The 16,639-nt window shown below is 32.0% G+C and overlaps 3 protein-coding genes across 4 annotated transcripts; 1 reads left to right on the top strand and 2 right to left on the bottom strand.

The window, feature by feature from the left end:
• Window positions 1-296: 296 nt before the first annotated feature.
• LOC111315745 (uncharacterized) lies at window positions 297-1,391 on the top strand. The gene has a single exon (XM_022917721.2). The coding sequence runs from the start codon at window positions 443-445 to the stop codon at window positions 1,076-1,078; it is 636 nt and encodes a 211-aa protein (XP_022773456.2). The 5' UTR covers window positions 297-442; the 3' UTR covers window positions 1,079-1,391.
• Window positions 1,392-4,661: 3,270 nt separating this feature from the next.
• Window positions 4,662-9,556, bottom strand: LOC111307598 (dynamin-related protein 5A-like). Of its 2 annotated transcripts, XM_022905636.2 has the most exons (16): window positions 9,276-9,556; window positions 9,122-9,185; window positions 8,915-9,022; window positions 8,739-8,840; window positions 8,560-8,610; window positions 8,195-8,256; window positions 7,817-7,907; window positions 7,494-7,558; window positions 7,193-7,387; window positions 6,923-7,042; window positions 6,705-6,775; window positions 6,379-6,604; window positions 5,781-5,831; window positions 5,391-5,619; window positions 5,120-5,259; window positions 4,662-5,033 (listed from the first exon to the last, which is right to left on the bottom strand). In XM_022905636.2, the coding sequence occupies exons 1-16, from the start codon at window positions 9,402-9,404 to the stop codon at window positions 4,905-4,907; spliced, it is 1,833 nt and encodes a 610-aa protein (XP_022761371.1). In that variant the 5' UTR covers window positions 9,405-9,556; the 3' UTR covers window positions 4,662-4,904. The 2 variants fall into 2 exon arrangements, with proteins under 2 accessions (XP_022761371.1, XP_089621671.1); XM_089765545.1 differs by lacking the exon at window positions 5,781-5,831.
• Window positions 9,557-11,542: 1,986 nt separating this feature from the next.
• LOC111307606 (UDP-glucose 4-epimerase GEPI48-like) lies at window positions 11,543-15,447 on the bottom strand. Its single transcript, XM_022905652.2, has 9 exons — window positions 15,155-15,447; window positions 14,090-14,139; window positions 13,871-14,006; window positions 13,437-13,538; window positions 13,005-13,232; window positions 12,390-12,468; window positions 12,202-12,284; window positions 12,006-12,097; window positions 11,543-11,902 (listed from the first exon to the last, which is right to left on the bottom strand). Exons 1-9 carry the CDS (start codon window positions 15,335-15,337, stop codon window positions 11,812-11,814), a joined length of 1,044 nt encoding a protein of 347 aa, XP_022761387.1. The 5' UTR covers window positions 15,338-15,447; the 3' UTR covers window positions 11,543-11,811.
• Between the last annotated feature and the right edge of the window lie 1,192 nt (window positions 15,448-16,639).

Below are 16,639 nucleotides of genomic sequence, written 5' to 3'. Positions count from 1 at the left end.
AAAATTTTGGTCTCCTCATCGCATTTCGTCTTATCCATTTTTATCTCACAGAAAAACATTCTCCTCCGTTTTAAAGTCACAGACCTCGCATTTTCTTCTTCTTATTCCCTTTTTTTTTTCTTAACTATCCACTTTTTACCCACATTTTTCTTGGTTGATCTTGATTCCTCTAAAAGGACAAAACCCCAAATCGGGATAAAAGCAAGAAAAAAAAAAACACAAAACAAAACCAACAAAAGCCTTCACTGACGCGTCCACTGATTACACCACTTTTCTCTCCACTTTCCCATCTCGTTCCCCACATCCAAACGTCACTTCTCTCCAAGAATCCATTTTTTTTTCATCCCCATCCTTTCTCTGTTTAGATCACACCAAAAAAAAAAAAAAACCAAATAAATACATTATTTACCAAAAATCCGTCAATAAAAGAAGAAAAAAAATCATGGCGAAGCATCAAAGATCGCCATCTGGCCGTACAAATCTAGCTTCATGTATTGTAGCAACAATTTTCTTGATCTTCATTGTAATAATAGTTCTCATTGTTTACTTCACTGTTTTTAAACCTAAAGACCCTGAGATCTCTGTCAACGCCGTCCAGCTTCCTTCGTTCTCCGTTGGTAACAACTCCGTCAGCTTCACTTTCTCCCAATACGTCACCGTTAAAAACCCTAACCGAGCTGCTTTCTCTCACTACGACAGCACTATCCAGCTTCTTTACTCGGGTTCTCAAGTCGGATTCATGTTCATACCTGCGGGAAAGGTCGAGGCGGGTCGGACGCAGTACATGGCTGCCACTTTTACCGTTCAGTCTTTTCCCTTGGCGGCACCGAATGAGGCATCTGTGGCAACAATACCCACTACGACTACAACAACGACGGGGCCCATTGGGCTAATTGATGGCTTTGGCGGTAATAATAATGGGTATCGAGTTGGACCCACGATGGAGATTGAGTCTCGGATGGAGATGGCGGGTCGGGTCCGTGTTCTGCATGTCTTCACCCATCATGTGGATGCTAAATCTGGGTGTAGAGTCACCATTTCCGTTACTGATGGGTCTGTTTTAGGGTTTCATTGCTAATTTTTTTTCTTTTTTTTTCCACGTTTTTCAGTTTTGGAGGTTTTGTCGATTTGGGTATCAAATTTTGTATACCCAATTTGTCGAAAAAACTGTAAAAATAGTTTCTTTTTTGGTTGCAAGTAAGCTATTTTAGTATAAAGAATCAAAATTTCGAGCTTAATCTGTCAATTTTAACTAAATTTAAGAGTCAAGTAACGAAGCTCAATGTTGTTTAGCACTTTTTTTTTTTTTTTCTGTGAAGTGATTAAATGAAGAGTATGTAAAGGATGAATGTTCAAGCTTCGCCCTGTTGAGTGTTGATTTAGGCGTAATCATGAGACTGAAACAGAGATTGGTATTTGGGGGTTTGGTCCAATAGTTAAGCAAAGGTCAGTGAATAATGAGCTGGGAAGCAGCGTAAAATGCGGTTTGTTTTTCGTTTTGCTTTTATTAATTAGAAGAATGAGAAAGATAACGACTTCGTTTTAAACTTTAATTAATAGATTAAATATAAAAATGACTTATTTATTAATATTTTTATTAATTTGATATAAAAAATAAATATTTTATTTTGATACTTAAATTTTTATTCTATAAAATATTTTAGCATTTCAAATTAACAAGACCTTAGTTAAGTTATTTACTTAACATTAATATTTATAAAATTATGATATATTAGATAAATATTAATTATTATTATATTTTTATTTATTATTTAAAAATAATTTTTTATTTTTTTAAATTTTTTATTGATATAATAATAATTAACGTAATGATAATTAAATATTTATAATATATGGTACAATTTTATTGAATTTTATATTATATTAATTATTTAATTGATAATAATATTATAAAAATCAAATTACTTAATCAAATAAAAATTAAAATATTAAAATGAAAATTTTATTTTTTAAAATATCAAACTAGTAGAAAATAAATATAGAGAGATATTTTACGAAATAATCCTTAATAAATATCAATTTTTTGTTGACATTTTGGCAAAATGAGAGGTGGAGATAAAGATGCAGTTGATTGAGTTTAAATTAATATAATATTAAATTTTAGTTTCAGTTAATTTGAAATTTGAAATTTAAATTTGATTTAAATTTAATTAATTTTTTTTAATTTAAATTTAACTTGAAATAAAAATCAAATTATTTGAATTCACTTATGATTAATATATAAAAACCAATTTAATTCTTATATTTCATAAAAATTTAATTATTTATACTTAAATTTAAAATATTTTATTAATTAAATATATTAAAATATAAAATTTTGATTAAATTTATAAATTATTTAGATTTAATATAAAAATATTTAAATTTAATTCTATCTTGAACTCAATTCTTTTAATAAATCATATTTAAATTCGATTAAATAATAATTCATTAAATTTAAATTTTATTTTAATAAAATTTAAATAATTTATAAATCCTAATATATCATTTATAATTTATAATTTATAATTTATAATTTAGTTTGAAATCATCAACGTCGAATTTGATTGCCCTCGGCCTGGGCATTGATTTTGTGTATGAGTGCTGGAAACGGAGCGGCAAGGAGGAGGAATAGTAGTACTAGTGTTAAGTGGGACCGAGGACAGAAACAGGCACTCAAATATCATTCAATGTCCCCTAACCTCGAAATTCGAGTCTTTGTTGTTTTTACCATTTTTTTCCTTTTAAAAAATATGTAATAGAAGCCCGCACGTCACTTTTGACAACCATTTTCTGCTCCCCCCATTTTTTATGGCTAAGAGTTAAATTCAATTGGTCCCAGATCCCAACCAATGTAAAGTTTAGCCGCGTAATTGCATCAATTGCTTCACTCAGATTAAAAAAATTTATATATATATATATATATTCCTATTTTCGGGTGTTTTAAATTGGGAGGAAGTAAGTAAGATAGGGGATAAGGTAGTCGAAACCTGCAGCTAAAAAATATATGGGATGTCAGAAGTTATTTTTTTAGGTATATTTTCACGTTCAAATCAATAAAATATATGAAAAAAGTTGTGAAAGGAAGTGAATTGTGCATGAAAATTTTCAAAAGAAAAAAAGCTTAAGTATGAAGTGTGAAATTATCTAACGTATTTTAATTTTTTTTTATTATTTTATGTATGAAATAATAAACGATAATTTAATTAAAATAATTGATAAAATATATATGTAAAATTTAAGTATGAATAACTACAAATCATATATAATAATTCAATATAAATATGAGTTTCATTTAATAATTTTATATAAGTTAAACATCATGTATTTAATTCAAAATAATAATTTAATCAGATGTTAATAGAAATATTAGGTGAACCTTTTCTAAACGAGGTTCGACGATCGAGCCGTTCTTTGAGCGGAGATAACATGGAACTTAGGCATATATTATTTTGACGATCCAAGAGATTCATCGTATCGACCTAGTAAATGGGCGTATCAATCCCAATCCTCTAAATTAGATTATGTTGTTGAGTTAGGTGCGACTTGGAAATTTGAGCATGCTGAAGGAAAACAGACAAAAAAAAGAGGCTAATAAATTCTATCTCACATTAGATGGGACTAAGAAATCTAACAAATAAAAGAGAAAAAGATACTGTTCTTAATTTCTCTTCCAACATGCTAAATTGCTATAATCATTGGGTGGAGCTCCAGCGCAGGACGAGTTTCATTCCCAGACTTCCAGCCCAAACTGTCCTAGACATATATAAGCCACTGTTATTCTGGCTCTACCTAGAGAAGCAAAGAAAGAAAAAGCACCACGCATGACATAACATGTAAAATCATGATAGGTTGGAAATGAAATCGAAGTTGTCGAAAGACAACTAATACACCAATTCCCATATTTTTCAATCAGTTAAAGATCAAATGGAAGACAATCTATCACCCATGTTTCCTTAACCCACAGTAACAGACAACAGGAACTAATTGAGGCAACATATACAAGGTTTTTAGAGGAGAACAAACAGCTACAATACAATTAAGCAATGATTAGGTGATTATGTACAATATTATTCGTATAGCAACGCAAAACTATATTAAATCCTAAAAAAACAAACGGCAAAAGATAATATCAAGTAGACAAACCCATCAAAATAAATGACTTAAACAATCCAGCATCTAAATGCTTCTTCAACGAAGAAAGAAAAGGAAACGAAAAGATGGCGTGAAGAAGAAACTGTTACAAGAAACGACAATGACATCGTTAACGGGCCAATATTGCAGGAAAGATTGTCACCTTTTTGTGGAAGTGAAAGGTTAGAGCAGATATGAGTGACTTAAATGTGAGATCTGTGAAGAGTTTTGTAATAATTTTGAAGCAGTGGGTTGGAGACACGGCGCATAAAGCAACGTTAAGATGTCTCTGTCATCCAACAGAAGTGTTGGACTCCAAACGAGGTTCGCGATGTTCCACTCTTTTTATTGAAACGACATCGTCGATTGTGGTCTTCAAATGGGCTTTTAAATGAAATTTGGGCATTGATAAAAAATTTAAGAATAATTACTTTTTTTTTTTAAGTTCTTAATTTACATTTAAACATTTTATTTTTATTTGAAAGAAAATATTATGCATATAAATTTTTTCAAATCTATACCTCCAATAACATGCTAACAGACCAACTGATCCAAATGTTGATCTGCGATTTGCTTATTCAGCAAACATTTGTATATAGATTTATAGAAATGTGGCATGCACAACAAATGAGATCGCCATCTGAAATATGGTTAAACTATTGCCTTATGAAATACAATAAAACAAACCTACCCGATTCTTCCCCTAGTTTGACTCTGCTCATAAATGAAAGAATGATGCTGCCCAATGCCATCAATCCAATTTCACCACTCTACTTGGACCAAGCGACTGTATCAATATCTGCTTGTGCACTCCTGTATAATTCCAGCCTCTTCGCGAGAGCACTACGTCGCTCCATGATTGCTGGATCCTCATTCAATAAAGCTGATAATCGTTTTTGCTACAAAATTTTCCCAAAAATCAATCACTGATCATCTGTTTCACCAAAATATGTGTATGAAAATGGTAAGAGAGAACCATTCTCACCTCCAGTTTACCCAATTCAGTGTAGAAAAAGTCGAGCAGGCTTCTTTTGGCTTCACGGACTTGACAATAAACAATGGACTTTGGAATAGAGTGGCCCAAACTAGCACAGACCATATTAACATAAGACAAAACTGTTGTTCCTGCTCATACATTGTCAAAGAAACCCATCATCAGAAATAATATAAATTGAATTTTAATATCCTTCATTGAAATTTCAAACAATTGAGATCTGTCCCTCAAGAAACTTAATTTTTTGTGTCTATGAACCTACCAATTCTCCTCAGGTATGAGTCAGTGTATCTGTCAAATATTGATTGTGTAGGGTTGCCACCCTTATCCACATCTTGAGGAAGCTTTCGGAAGAAATCAACTGTGAGGTAACTACATTCCATATCTACTAGTTGAAGTGTTGCTTTTTTGCTCTGTTCCCTCATTCTGTCAAGAGACTCAACTGCAGCATTTCCAACCTCTACTCTGAGAGCAGGATACTGCTTTAACTCCTGAAAACCAAACCAAAATGATGCTTGTATACCACGACAACCTTGAAGAATACTAAACTCAAGGTCAAAAGATAGCAAACAGAGAGGATTTAATGGTATAATCCTCCAACAGGCATAATTTCTTTGATACATGAATAAGATAAGCAAAGACAGGAACATACTGGAGTCTCACTAATAGCCTTGTGAACCAGATCCTTCAGAATGGAATGAATCTGAAAAATGTGACAAATGAAATCAATCCAATTTGAAGCATCACTGTACAACCAGCATGATGCACTGAGTAATTCAAAAATTTAAGAGGAAAAAACATGTCGTAAATCAATTATAGAATTGGAATGTCTAAGGTGGAGCAATGTACGCAGACTTGAAGACTCCCCTCACTCTTCCTTCCCAAAAGAGCAGTAAACCTAGAGTTCAGTGCATGTTACACATCCATCATCCCTTCCCACCCAAGAAATGAAAGAGTGACGTCCAGCAAATTCTAAAGATTTATAAGATATGGGCAAGGCATGAAAGAATGGTAAACTCAATAAGCCAGAAAGGGAAATGCAAGGGATACCTTAATTTCATTGATCAATATTTTCAATGTAAGACAACTAAATAGAACGGCATCCCAAAAATCTCAATTTTTGAAGAAGTTTTGTAGGGAAAAGAATCACAGCTGAACTGATGCTAAGGAAAAAAGAAATGGAAAACCTGATAATCTCCACATGCCAAATTGAACATGATATACCATTTTTCTAAAATTTTCTTTCATACCACATCAACAGCAGCCTCAGCTGGACCTCTGATAGTAATTAAAGTAGATTCAATCAAACGACGATATCCTTGTTCAGGAGCTATTAAATGAGGTTGATATCCATCAGCTTCAGTAACGAGCTTCCTAATATTCTCCATTGATAGTTGCTTGTCAAATTGCAACCTTTTCAAAGCAGCAGGAAGTTGGTTGTCAAAAACATTGTGAACCTTATCACCACCAGGACGCCTGTGAACAATAATGAAAGTCAAAATAGAATCTCCACAAAATTAGCAAAATTTGAAACACGTGACTTAAGGATGGTAAAAGCAAGACATGTGATACATACACGCCATCCAGATGTTCTTGGTAATTTTGATGAAAAAGCCGGCAAATCTCCATGATTGTGTACAACTTACCCTGTATAATCATCTCAACTGTCAGCAATTCTCAAAGAACTTATAACTGATGATAATCAACTGCAAGGGGAATAGCTAAAGAAATCCAAACTACACACGCGCACAGAGAGAGAGAGAGAGAGAGAGAGAAGAAGAGAAGCACACTTACACCTGCATCAGCTGCAATAGGTTTTCCAAGGCGATTCAATTCAGTTTCAAGTTCAGCAATTGTTTTATTAATAAGGGACTGAATGCCAGGGATTCTGGACTTGATTACATTTTCCAAATGCTGAGACATTAACCAGTATGACTAGGTTATTACAACTGAAGAAAAGGAAGCACTGAATCCAGTACCGTCCAGTCCTTTACAAGAGAAAATTGAAGATAAAAAAAAATTTAAACAAAAAACAAAACATGCACAAAATGCCCAACAGCATACCTTTGAAAGCATCTTAGCAAGATGCTCAGAACCCATTCTGTGAGCAAGGTGCTTATACTCTGGTGTATCAGCAAAATACTCACGCTCTCTATGCCGAGCAGCAATCATGTCAACATTCTTGTTAATATCTGCTTGTGAGCGATTCACAACACCAATCCAAGGGAATTTCAGCCGATAAGATTTTCCTTCCAATATCTAAGTCAATGGAAATATGACTCAGAACATGATAATGCCTGAAGCATCCGATACTAAAGACTTTAAAAGGTTAAAGCATGTCTAAATCATGAATAAATCAACTTACATCAACTGCATCAGTGCCCTTGTCCATCAGATCAATCTTTGTCAAGACACCAAAAGTCCTCTCCCCTGTAAGGTTTTTACCAATGCTTAGCATTAGAAAATCCAAAATGTGCAACCATAATGCTTTGAACAACCCATAAGTCAAAAAGCTTACATATCATAGCAATTTTTTTTTTTTTTTTTTTTTTTAATGTAAGAGTATAAATTCAAAACCAGCCATGGCTTCACATGATATTACTAATGAACAAGTAGAGAAGATGATAATCTTGAGGTGCAAGGCAAGGAAAAAAGAATATAGAATGAACTGGCATTGCAAAGGAATACCTGTAGGGTCCACCTCTCTTGAGATTTTAATTGCATCCGATGTAGCAAGATCTTGATTAGCAGATGAAATTGCTAAGATTATACAGTTGGGCTGCATTAAAAGGTCAACAAACGAAAATAGTGCAACACGGTTCAGCTATCATTCTTGCATTAACCATGAAAGATGTACATTACAAAGTTATTGAGGGACAGAGGAAGCGGCAATTTACAGCAAAACCTATCTACAATCCACTTTTCCTAGGACTTCAATAGAAATCATATTAAAAGTATCCGTTATCATAAAATGTGGTTGGCTGTAACATCATTGTAAATCTTAGTGAAGTAAATTTTCCTAGAACTAGTGCACTGGACTTACACATTAAAGACAATGAATTTTACCTTCTCAATATAGGAGCGAACCATATTCTCGATATCTTGCACAATGCTGTCTGGTTGGCCCTCTGCATTTAGCAAGATAATCCATCAATATCACATAATATTATACAAATTAATCAAGAATTTTGCAAATCATATTATGATGAAAAGAGCAAAAAAGATAGGGGTTGAAAGTGCTAAAGTGGTAACATGCTATAGTTATTATATTTGAATTGTACATGGGAAAGAAAAACGCAATTTGAAGATCACACTCATATTTTAGGCCCCTGTATAAGTATATTGCAGTGAATCAATAACAGAAGACTAAAATTAAGTATTAAAAGGCTTCAAATTTTCTTTAAATTTACTAGGCTTTTCCAATAACTTACCAACTGCTACCTTCGTAAGACCAGGAAGGTCAATCAGAGTCAAATTGACAACTGCAATAAATTGAACCAAAAAGAAAAACCTTCAATAAGTAAAGGAAAAAGCTTGCAAGTTTTTTTAAAAGATAAATAAATAATAATCTACAAAAGGAAAAGAATAAATATTTACAAACAGATTATACCGTTAGGAGAATATATACTAAGATGAATTGGAACACTGGAGATTTGTTTGGTTCGGCCAGTTTCTCTATCCGTCTCGTCTTGAATCTCCTTCCTAACAGCAGCTATAGCATAGATGAGGATGAAATTGAAAAGTTGATAAAAAGGTCAGCTAAAAGAGAAAAGGTAATAAATATACCGAAATCGGTGAATCTTTTTCTAGGAAGGTGAAGAAACTCAGCGTATTCCCTGCTTCCTTCATCACTCTTATGAAGCTGTAACACCAGAGGTCTCCGAGTAACAATTCCTGTAATAATTTTTAACCCATGAAAAAAAAAAAATCATATCTTAAGTTCCTTGCGAGGAGGGGTAGATTGAATGCAGTAATTTATCATTATTTTTTTACCGGATCCACGCGGTAAAAAATCCTTGCCAACAATGCTTTCCAGCACCGAAGACTTCCCTGAACTCTGTTGAAATTCAAATCTCAGATCAGCTGAAAACAAAAAGGAAAAAAAAGTTGACTACAATTGAAAGAGAAGGAAAGGTCGAGTGTTGACCTGACCACCGACGACGGCGATCACTGGTAAAGAGTCCCAAAGAGTTGGCAGTGCGCTTGCCTCTCCATGGTCACCAAGAGCCGTGCAAGCTCTTTGAATCTTGTTCACAAGAGATATCAAACTCTCCATTTGTTTTAAAGCAAAGATAGGTGCCGGTGACTAAGATGGCGTCGCATTCAGATCAGCTATATCCTACCTGATGAACTGAAGAACGGCGCCTTCAGATCCGTGTGAAAACCAAAAGGAGTGCCGTCTAGACAAAGAGATGAAAGACTTTCAGTAACGGTAAGTTGAGTCCCAGGAATTGATAGATACGATTAAAGAGGCCGTTTGGTCAAAAGAGTTGTTGGCTCGCGAGTTTTTCGTTGAAAAGTCGCTTATTATTTTCTACCAATTACTGAGGCGGCCGTTCATGTTTAAAATTTGAACCTTCGATAAAAAAAAAATAGTAATAATTACTAACACATAAGGGATATTATTATTTTTTATTTTCTAATACTAATTATTTGGATATTATTTATTTTTATATAAATAATTTTTAAATAAATTAATATTAAAATTTTAATTTTTTTATAAAATTAAAGTTTTATAATTTTTAATATTAAAAAATAAAAAAATTCAAAATATTACTTTAAAATATAAAAAATAAGAATTTTAATATTAAAAAAATACTTTTGAAACATTAAAAAAAAACGAAGAAAATAAAATGGAAGGAGTCGTTTACAAACTTCTTTGAGAAATCTTTTCTTAAATATTTTTATGAAATAGTGATAATAATAATTTAATAATTATTATCTTAACTTTAAAACCTTTATCGTCCACAAGGAAAAAAAAAACACTCCAACGGATTTCAAAGTTTTTTCAAATGATTTTTTTTTTTAATATTGGGATTGGAAGAATAACGTAGATGAATTCAAACTCTTATTTTACAGTTAATTTAATATTTTAAGATAAATATCATTTTAGTTTATGTTTAATGTGTATAATGATTAAGATAAAATAATTTTATTTATTAGTCAAAATTATATTTTTAAATTTTTATATAATTTAAATTATTAATATAATTTTTAAAATTATAATAAAATATGTAAGTTCAATTTTATAAATAAAAAATAATTTTTTTTTATTTTTTAAAAATTAAATTATCTTATGTTAAAAAATAATTAATTTTTATTATTATTCTACCTTTTTTTTTAGTTACAAACTAAACATTATTTAAAATAATTATAATCATATATTATTTATTATCTTTTAAATCAAATATAACCTAAATAGTTAAAATGAGTGGTATCAATTAAAGCATCAAATTCTTCTTGAAGTGAAAGTCTCTAAACCGTCTTAGCTGCTTAGTTTAGTCGCCCAAACAACCTTAAAATAGATATTAAGTTCGAATCCCAACCTTCTTCTCTTTTTTTTAATATAAGACTCTATTCTCCTTGAATAAAATAAAAAAAAAGTCTCTAAACCGTACGGCAACCTACTTGTATTAATATATTAGATTACTAAATTGTGGGTAATTTTAACAAGAATAAGACCATAATTACATGTTTATAACAATTGAAGATTGAATTGACAAAGATTAATTACTATTTACTTAATGTCAAGCTATTTCAAACTTTAAATTTATTATGGGTTCGAAAGAATTTAAATGTGTAACATTTTTTCAATCAAATATATAATTGAATAAAAAATTTAAAAGTAGATTAAAAACTAAAAAAAAAAAAAAGCAGTTTCAAAAAAATTGCCAAGCTAGTTCAGGGTCCATATCCCACTAAACTTTTCTCAAATGCAACTATTACCAATTTATGTGGATACAATATCATCACTTCACTTATTTAAGTTTTATTAAAAATCAAGAGGAGAATTATGCAAAAGGAAAAAAAGAATTAAATAAAAAAAATACAATGGCTGTAGGATTTAAACTACACGTCATTGAATTCCTAAGGATTGTTTCTTCCCCCAAAATTCAGAACCCAAACAAGGACCCACCATATTATAAACTTTAGAGATTAAAAAATGAAAACTCCGCCGCAAAAACCATTAAAGCTGTTGGACATGGACTCTGCATGCCATGGCCCATGGGACCAATATTACCGTTGCCTCTTGCCTTTGTGGTGGCCCTCCCCAACCGACCTCCCGCCACCCCCACCAGCTTCAAACTCCACCGTCAAAGACTTCATTTAATATTTTTGCTTTTATTAGCCTTGCAAGTTTGCTAGATAAGCTTTACCTTTCATCAGATTTTCTTGTTATCAACATACAAATCATAGGACATAGAGATGTTGTCATTAAAATAGTTGTAGTTCAAGTTCATCTTAACAGCGTAAAGCAATGGACTTTTTTGAAAAAAAGCCACCAAGGAAATGAGGGCCCCAATAACAGCTTCAGAGCAATCGAAGCAACCTAAACAAAGTGCCCCTTATTCTCTATAATCATATCTATAAATGACAATCGACTAAAAAAAAATCAGTGAAATTTAGGAAAACCTAATCTCATAAGAATGGTGGCGCGGCGTGGCGTGACAAAATCTTGACACTCAGTTTGAGTCAGGAGATCCATATCCATATGGATTCTTGCTCGCCCAGTTCCACTGATCCCTGCACATCTCCTCAATGCCGTATTTTGCCCTGCAAGAACAACAGAATTAAAGAATTACTACAAGATAATGTGACTAATTCAGGGAAAGAAAAATGAAAAAATTTAGAATTTTGCATGTATGTAAGCTCTTACTTCCAATTCAATTCACGCTCTGCCTTTTCCGTTGAAGCATAAACAATTTCAGCATCACCAGGTCGACGACCGGCCATTACAAGAGGAATTTTCTGATAGAAGTAATGAATTTGGAATGTTAATAAAAATACCAAGAATAACAACCAAAGTATAACTCAAAATATACAAAGGAAAAAACCAAACAGGAAAACAGTACCTTCCCGGATGCTTTTTCAAATGCCGCAACCATCTCCAAAACTGATGTTCCCTTTCCTGTTCCTAAGTTGTAAACCTCACAACCTGTAATAGCATATAGCTAATAAGGACAGATTCTGCTAGTACAAAATAAAAGGAAAAGGATGAACAATAGATTGAGTTTAACAAAACAAAGAATGCAAAATATACCTATATTTGGATCAGATAATTTATCTAATGCAGTAATGTGGCCATCTGCTAAATCAACAACATGGATGTAATCACGTACCTGAAAAGAGACAAGTAATCAGCACTTTGATCAGAAGTGATCGAAACCTTGAATTGAAATTTACAAATAAATATATGTTCAAGTTAAACCAAAAATAAAAACTTGTCAACCTAGTGCAAAGAATAAACCAAAAGTCCTGAAGCATATTGGCTCAAAATGTTGAAAGACACCTAGTTTCTACAAATTTCTCTCTTACTGCCAAAAAGGGAGCCAAAGCTTCATAGGGGAGGTCTAGTTTATTATAAGGAAGAAAGGGTTTGCTTAAAGGAATGATGTGGCAAATGGGGATTCAGTGAATGTGTGGAATGATGCATGGATTTCCGGTTTTAACGAATATAGAATTAAGTATAGAAGGAATCCAAGGAGATATTAGAAGTTTAAACATATAAAGCTTAATTGACAAGGAAAGTTATTTAGATGGAAACTAAATAGAAATCAAAATCATATTACAGTTCCAAGACACATTCAAAACCAATTCTGAAGTACGAGATAGATTTATTGGAATCTAACACCCTCTTATACTGACAAAAACTTACCCCAGTACCGTCCTTTGTTGAATAATCATTTCCAAACACTGTCAATGCTGGCCGCCTCCCAACAGCAACTTGTTGCACAAAAGGCATGAGATTGTTTGGAATACCCTGGGGATCCTCACCTATATCGCCACTAGGATGTGCACCAACTGGATTAAAATATCTTAGAAGTATGATCTTCCATTCAGAATCAGAACCACAGATATCACGACAGATCTCTTCTATGAAAAGCTGAAAGACCGACCATATCAGATATGATTAGATGATGCTATAGGAGAAAATGTTAATTGACAAATACCTAAGTACACATAAGAGATTCATAAATAAAACTCGTAAAAGCATAATGACTATTGACAGTTCTATCTTTGATTCTTTGTCCATACTGTTTCTTTGAGTTGCTAAAAAGAATGCACTTAAGAAATGCTCAGTAAATACCTTGGTTCGTCCATATGGATTCACCGCAACCAGAGGGAACTCTTCTGTACATGGAACTTCCTTTGGCCAGCCATACACAGTAGCAGATGATGAAAATACAAGCTGAAATGTATTAAATTAGAAGATTGCTTAAGTTATAAAACTCAAAATCACAGTCCAATTCATAACTTATTGAATTATACAAATTCAAAAACTAGATATAGATTCAGTAAGTGTCACTCTCTGAAGTTACAAAAACGTCTATGAACTTAATCCTTGAATTGATCCAGAAGAAAGCAAAGCGAATTTCTCTTTACCTCTAGTGTTAATGATTTCCTTAGCAATGCAAAAAAAAACAAAAGGCAAGAAACTGCATTCTATTTATTTTTTTAGTAAACAAAGCTTTATAGCTGCAGAACTAGTCTATCATGCATAAGGGAGGGAGAGAGAAGTACATTTTTACATCCATGTGCAGCCATCACTTCCAACAGGGTGATTGTCCCAATAAGATTATTGTCATAATAGAGCAACGGTTTCTGTACACTTTCACCGACTGCTTTTAATCCAGCAAAGTGAATCACAGCATCAAACCTGCAACATAATCATGTGATAACCTCAGAGGTTGAGCAAGAGGAAAAGGCAAAATAAAAACTATATACCGATCCTAACTGTACTTTGTCTTAGCAAAAAGTTTTTCGAGTGCTGGTCTATCCCGAAGGTCCACCTGCACTTGAAAGCAGAGGTTCAAACATTAGGACCACACAGATCTATATTCATAACAAATCTTGGCCAAGTAAATGATAATTTAATGATATAACTTTCTCAAATACTATTTTTACAACAATTCAACAGCACATGATGAATTTGATTATGGGAAAATCAGACAAATTCCAATGTACATTTGATTCTTAAGAGAAGCAAAAACATAAGAATCCAGATCCTTCAACTTCAAGTTTCCAGATGATAGAAAGTTAACAATTAATTACCGAAGTAAAATAATGTGTAAATTTTTTAAATATCATCCAGAAAAGCAACTAATAACAGGTATAGCCTAGTAGTGAACTACATCCAAACATTCCCAATCAAAAGAGTGCTCCAATAAATTAAAAAAACAAAAAGGTAAGGATACAGATCAAAGATATAAGAAAGAAAACTTTTTGGGGTTACTGACAATAAAATAATATATTGAAACAAAAAAAAGGCTTTTTTTTTTTAAAAAAAATTAAGGAATCTTCATCTGACAACCCAGTGACTCTGTTTAATCAAATTATTAGCTTACTAAAATTGTTCAATTGGAACAACAAAAGGCCTAACATCTTCCACTCGCATTTATAAATCAATTCACTAATTCCTTCATCAATCAAAATTAGAACTTTGAAAAATCATGTGAAAAAAAAGAACAAAGCCAATTAAAATAGAAACTAAACAGTAAAAATTCATTTACCATTCGCAATTATTTCAAAACATTTTTATCCAAAAAAATTCATCATCATATCACCGAATGTTACAACACAACACGTTGCCAGCTATAGCAATTCAATTATCAAACAATCCAAAAAAATTAATAAAATTGATACCAATTAGACTCCAAATTATTAATGAAAACGTAAAGATTAAATAAGCCTTCCTTCTCTGGCAACCAACTCAGAAGTCTCTCGTTAAAATAATTACAAAATTACACCTCAAGAATTTTTTTTATGTAAAAAATGAAAATCGGTGAGTTCAACCATTCAACGAACCTGGTGAAAAGAAAGGTTTTTGCCGAATTCACCGGCGCGTTCTTCGACTCTTTTGATAGCAACGTCAGAGGAATTATCCAGATTATCAACGACCACCGCTCTGTAGCCGCCTAACAGCAACTGCAACACCGTGTGGCTCCCAATATAACCGGCTCCACCGGTCACCAGAATGTTCTTCAACATGATCGATCCAATCAAACCAAAAAAAAAAAAAAACAGAGCAGAGAAAAACAAAAGCAAAAGAGAAGAAGAAGCTGAGAAAGCGCGTTACGGATATGAAGGCTTTGTCCTTTGAATTAAATGAGAGAAAAAAAAAGGGGGAATTTATAGGGGGAGGAAAGAGAATTAAAAAGAAAAAGGAAAAATCAAAAGAAAAAGGGAAAAGATTTTGTTTACGTCTCTAAACGATGACAGAAAGGAACTTGACAGTTTCGGCCACGTGGAGAGATTCAGTCTATTTTCCAATTCCAGGGGAGTCCACTGATTACGTGGAGGTTTTAGATTTATTTGGACCAAACTAACCTTCTAGTAGTTTATTTTTTCTAGTTTGGAGAGGGATATTCTCGGTATTTTTTCTTTTTAATTACTTCTACATAATTTTTCCAGAAAATTGGGTGAAGTTTTGTACTTTTTTATTGGACTGATACATAAAAAAGGGAAAAAGTTGGTCAGAAGTTTCAAATCAAAGGAATAAACTTTCACCGGGAAACAATCAGAAGAAAATCCTGAAATAAATAAAGAAAAAAAAATTGGTAAATTACCATATTAAAATGTTGTTTAGTACTAATATATGGATTTTCATATTTTCTCTACTAACACTTATAACAACTAATATAACTTTTGTTATGGTAAGTTTTAACATAAAAATGATCATTAAAAGCCAAATTGAATTTACTTCGATTAACAAAATAATATATCAACTGTAAATTTCGTTACTTAAATATTAACTTAATTAGCTTCTTCCACACGGATTAACATTTCTCTTTTAAAAAATAAAAATTAAATAATTTAATCATTCATAGTTTATATATATAAAAATATAAATATAAAATTAGAATTTAATTTAATTGATTTAAATTAATATCATGTTAGCACATAAGTTATGTTAAACCTTAAAAAATGTGTTTTTATAAAGAAAATTTTTTTGGTTAATTTTAAAAGAAGGATTAGTAATTATTATTATTATTATTATTATTATTATTATTTGTAAATGAACCAATGAGAACTGCATGAAAAAAATTGCATTATCATGTGATAGCGCGGAGGTGGACATTAGGCAAGTGGAAGTGGTCCATTATGATTAAAATATATTTAATCTTTTAGCCTTTTTGCGGTTGGAAAGTACAAACTGCAAGATCAATTATACCGTGAAAAGCAGCTACTAATAAATCATTTTATGATGAAAAAAGGGAAAGAAAAATGTTTTGAATCATGATGGGAAATTTTAGGTCAAGTGATTTAGGACATTAAATATCTAATTAAAAA

This window comes from Durio zibethinus, chromosome 9 (assembly GCF_047325235.1).
Source record: "Durio zibethinus cultivar Kanyao isolate XHJ-2024 chromosome 9, ASM4732523v1, whole genome shotgun sequence".
Taxonomy (NCBI): Eukaryota; Viridiplantae; Streptophyta; class Magnoliopsida; order Malvales; family Malvaceae; genus Durio; species Durio zibethinus.
This window is presented reverse-complemented; position numbering and strand designations above follow the sequence as displayed.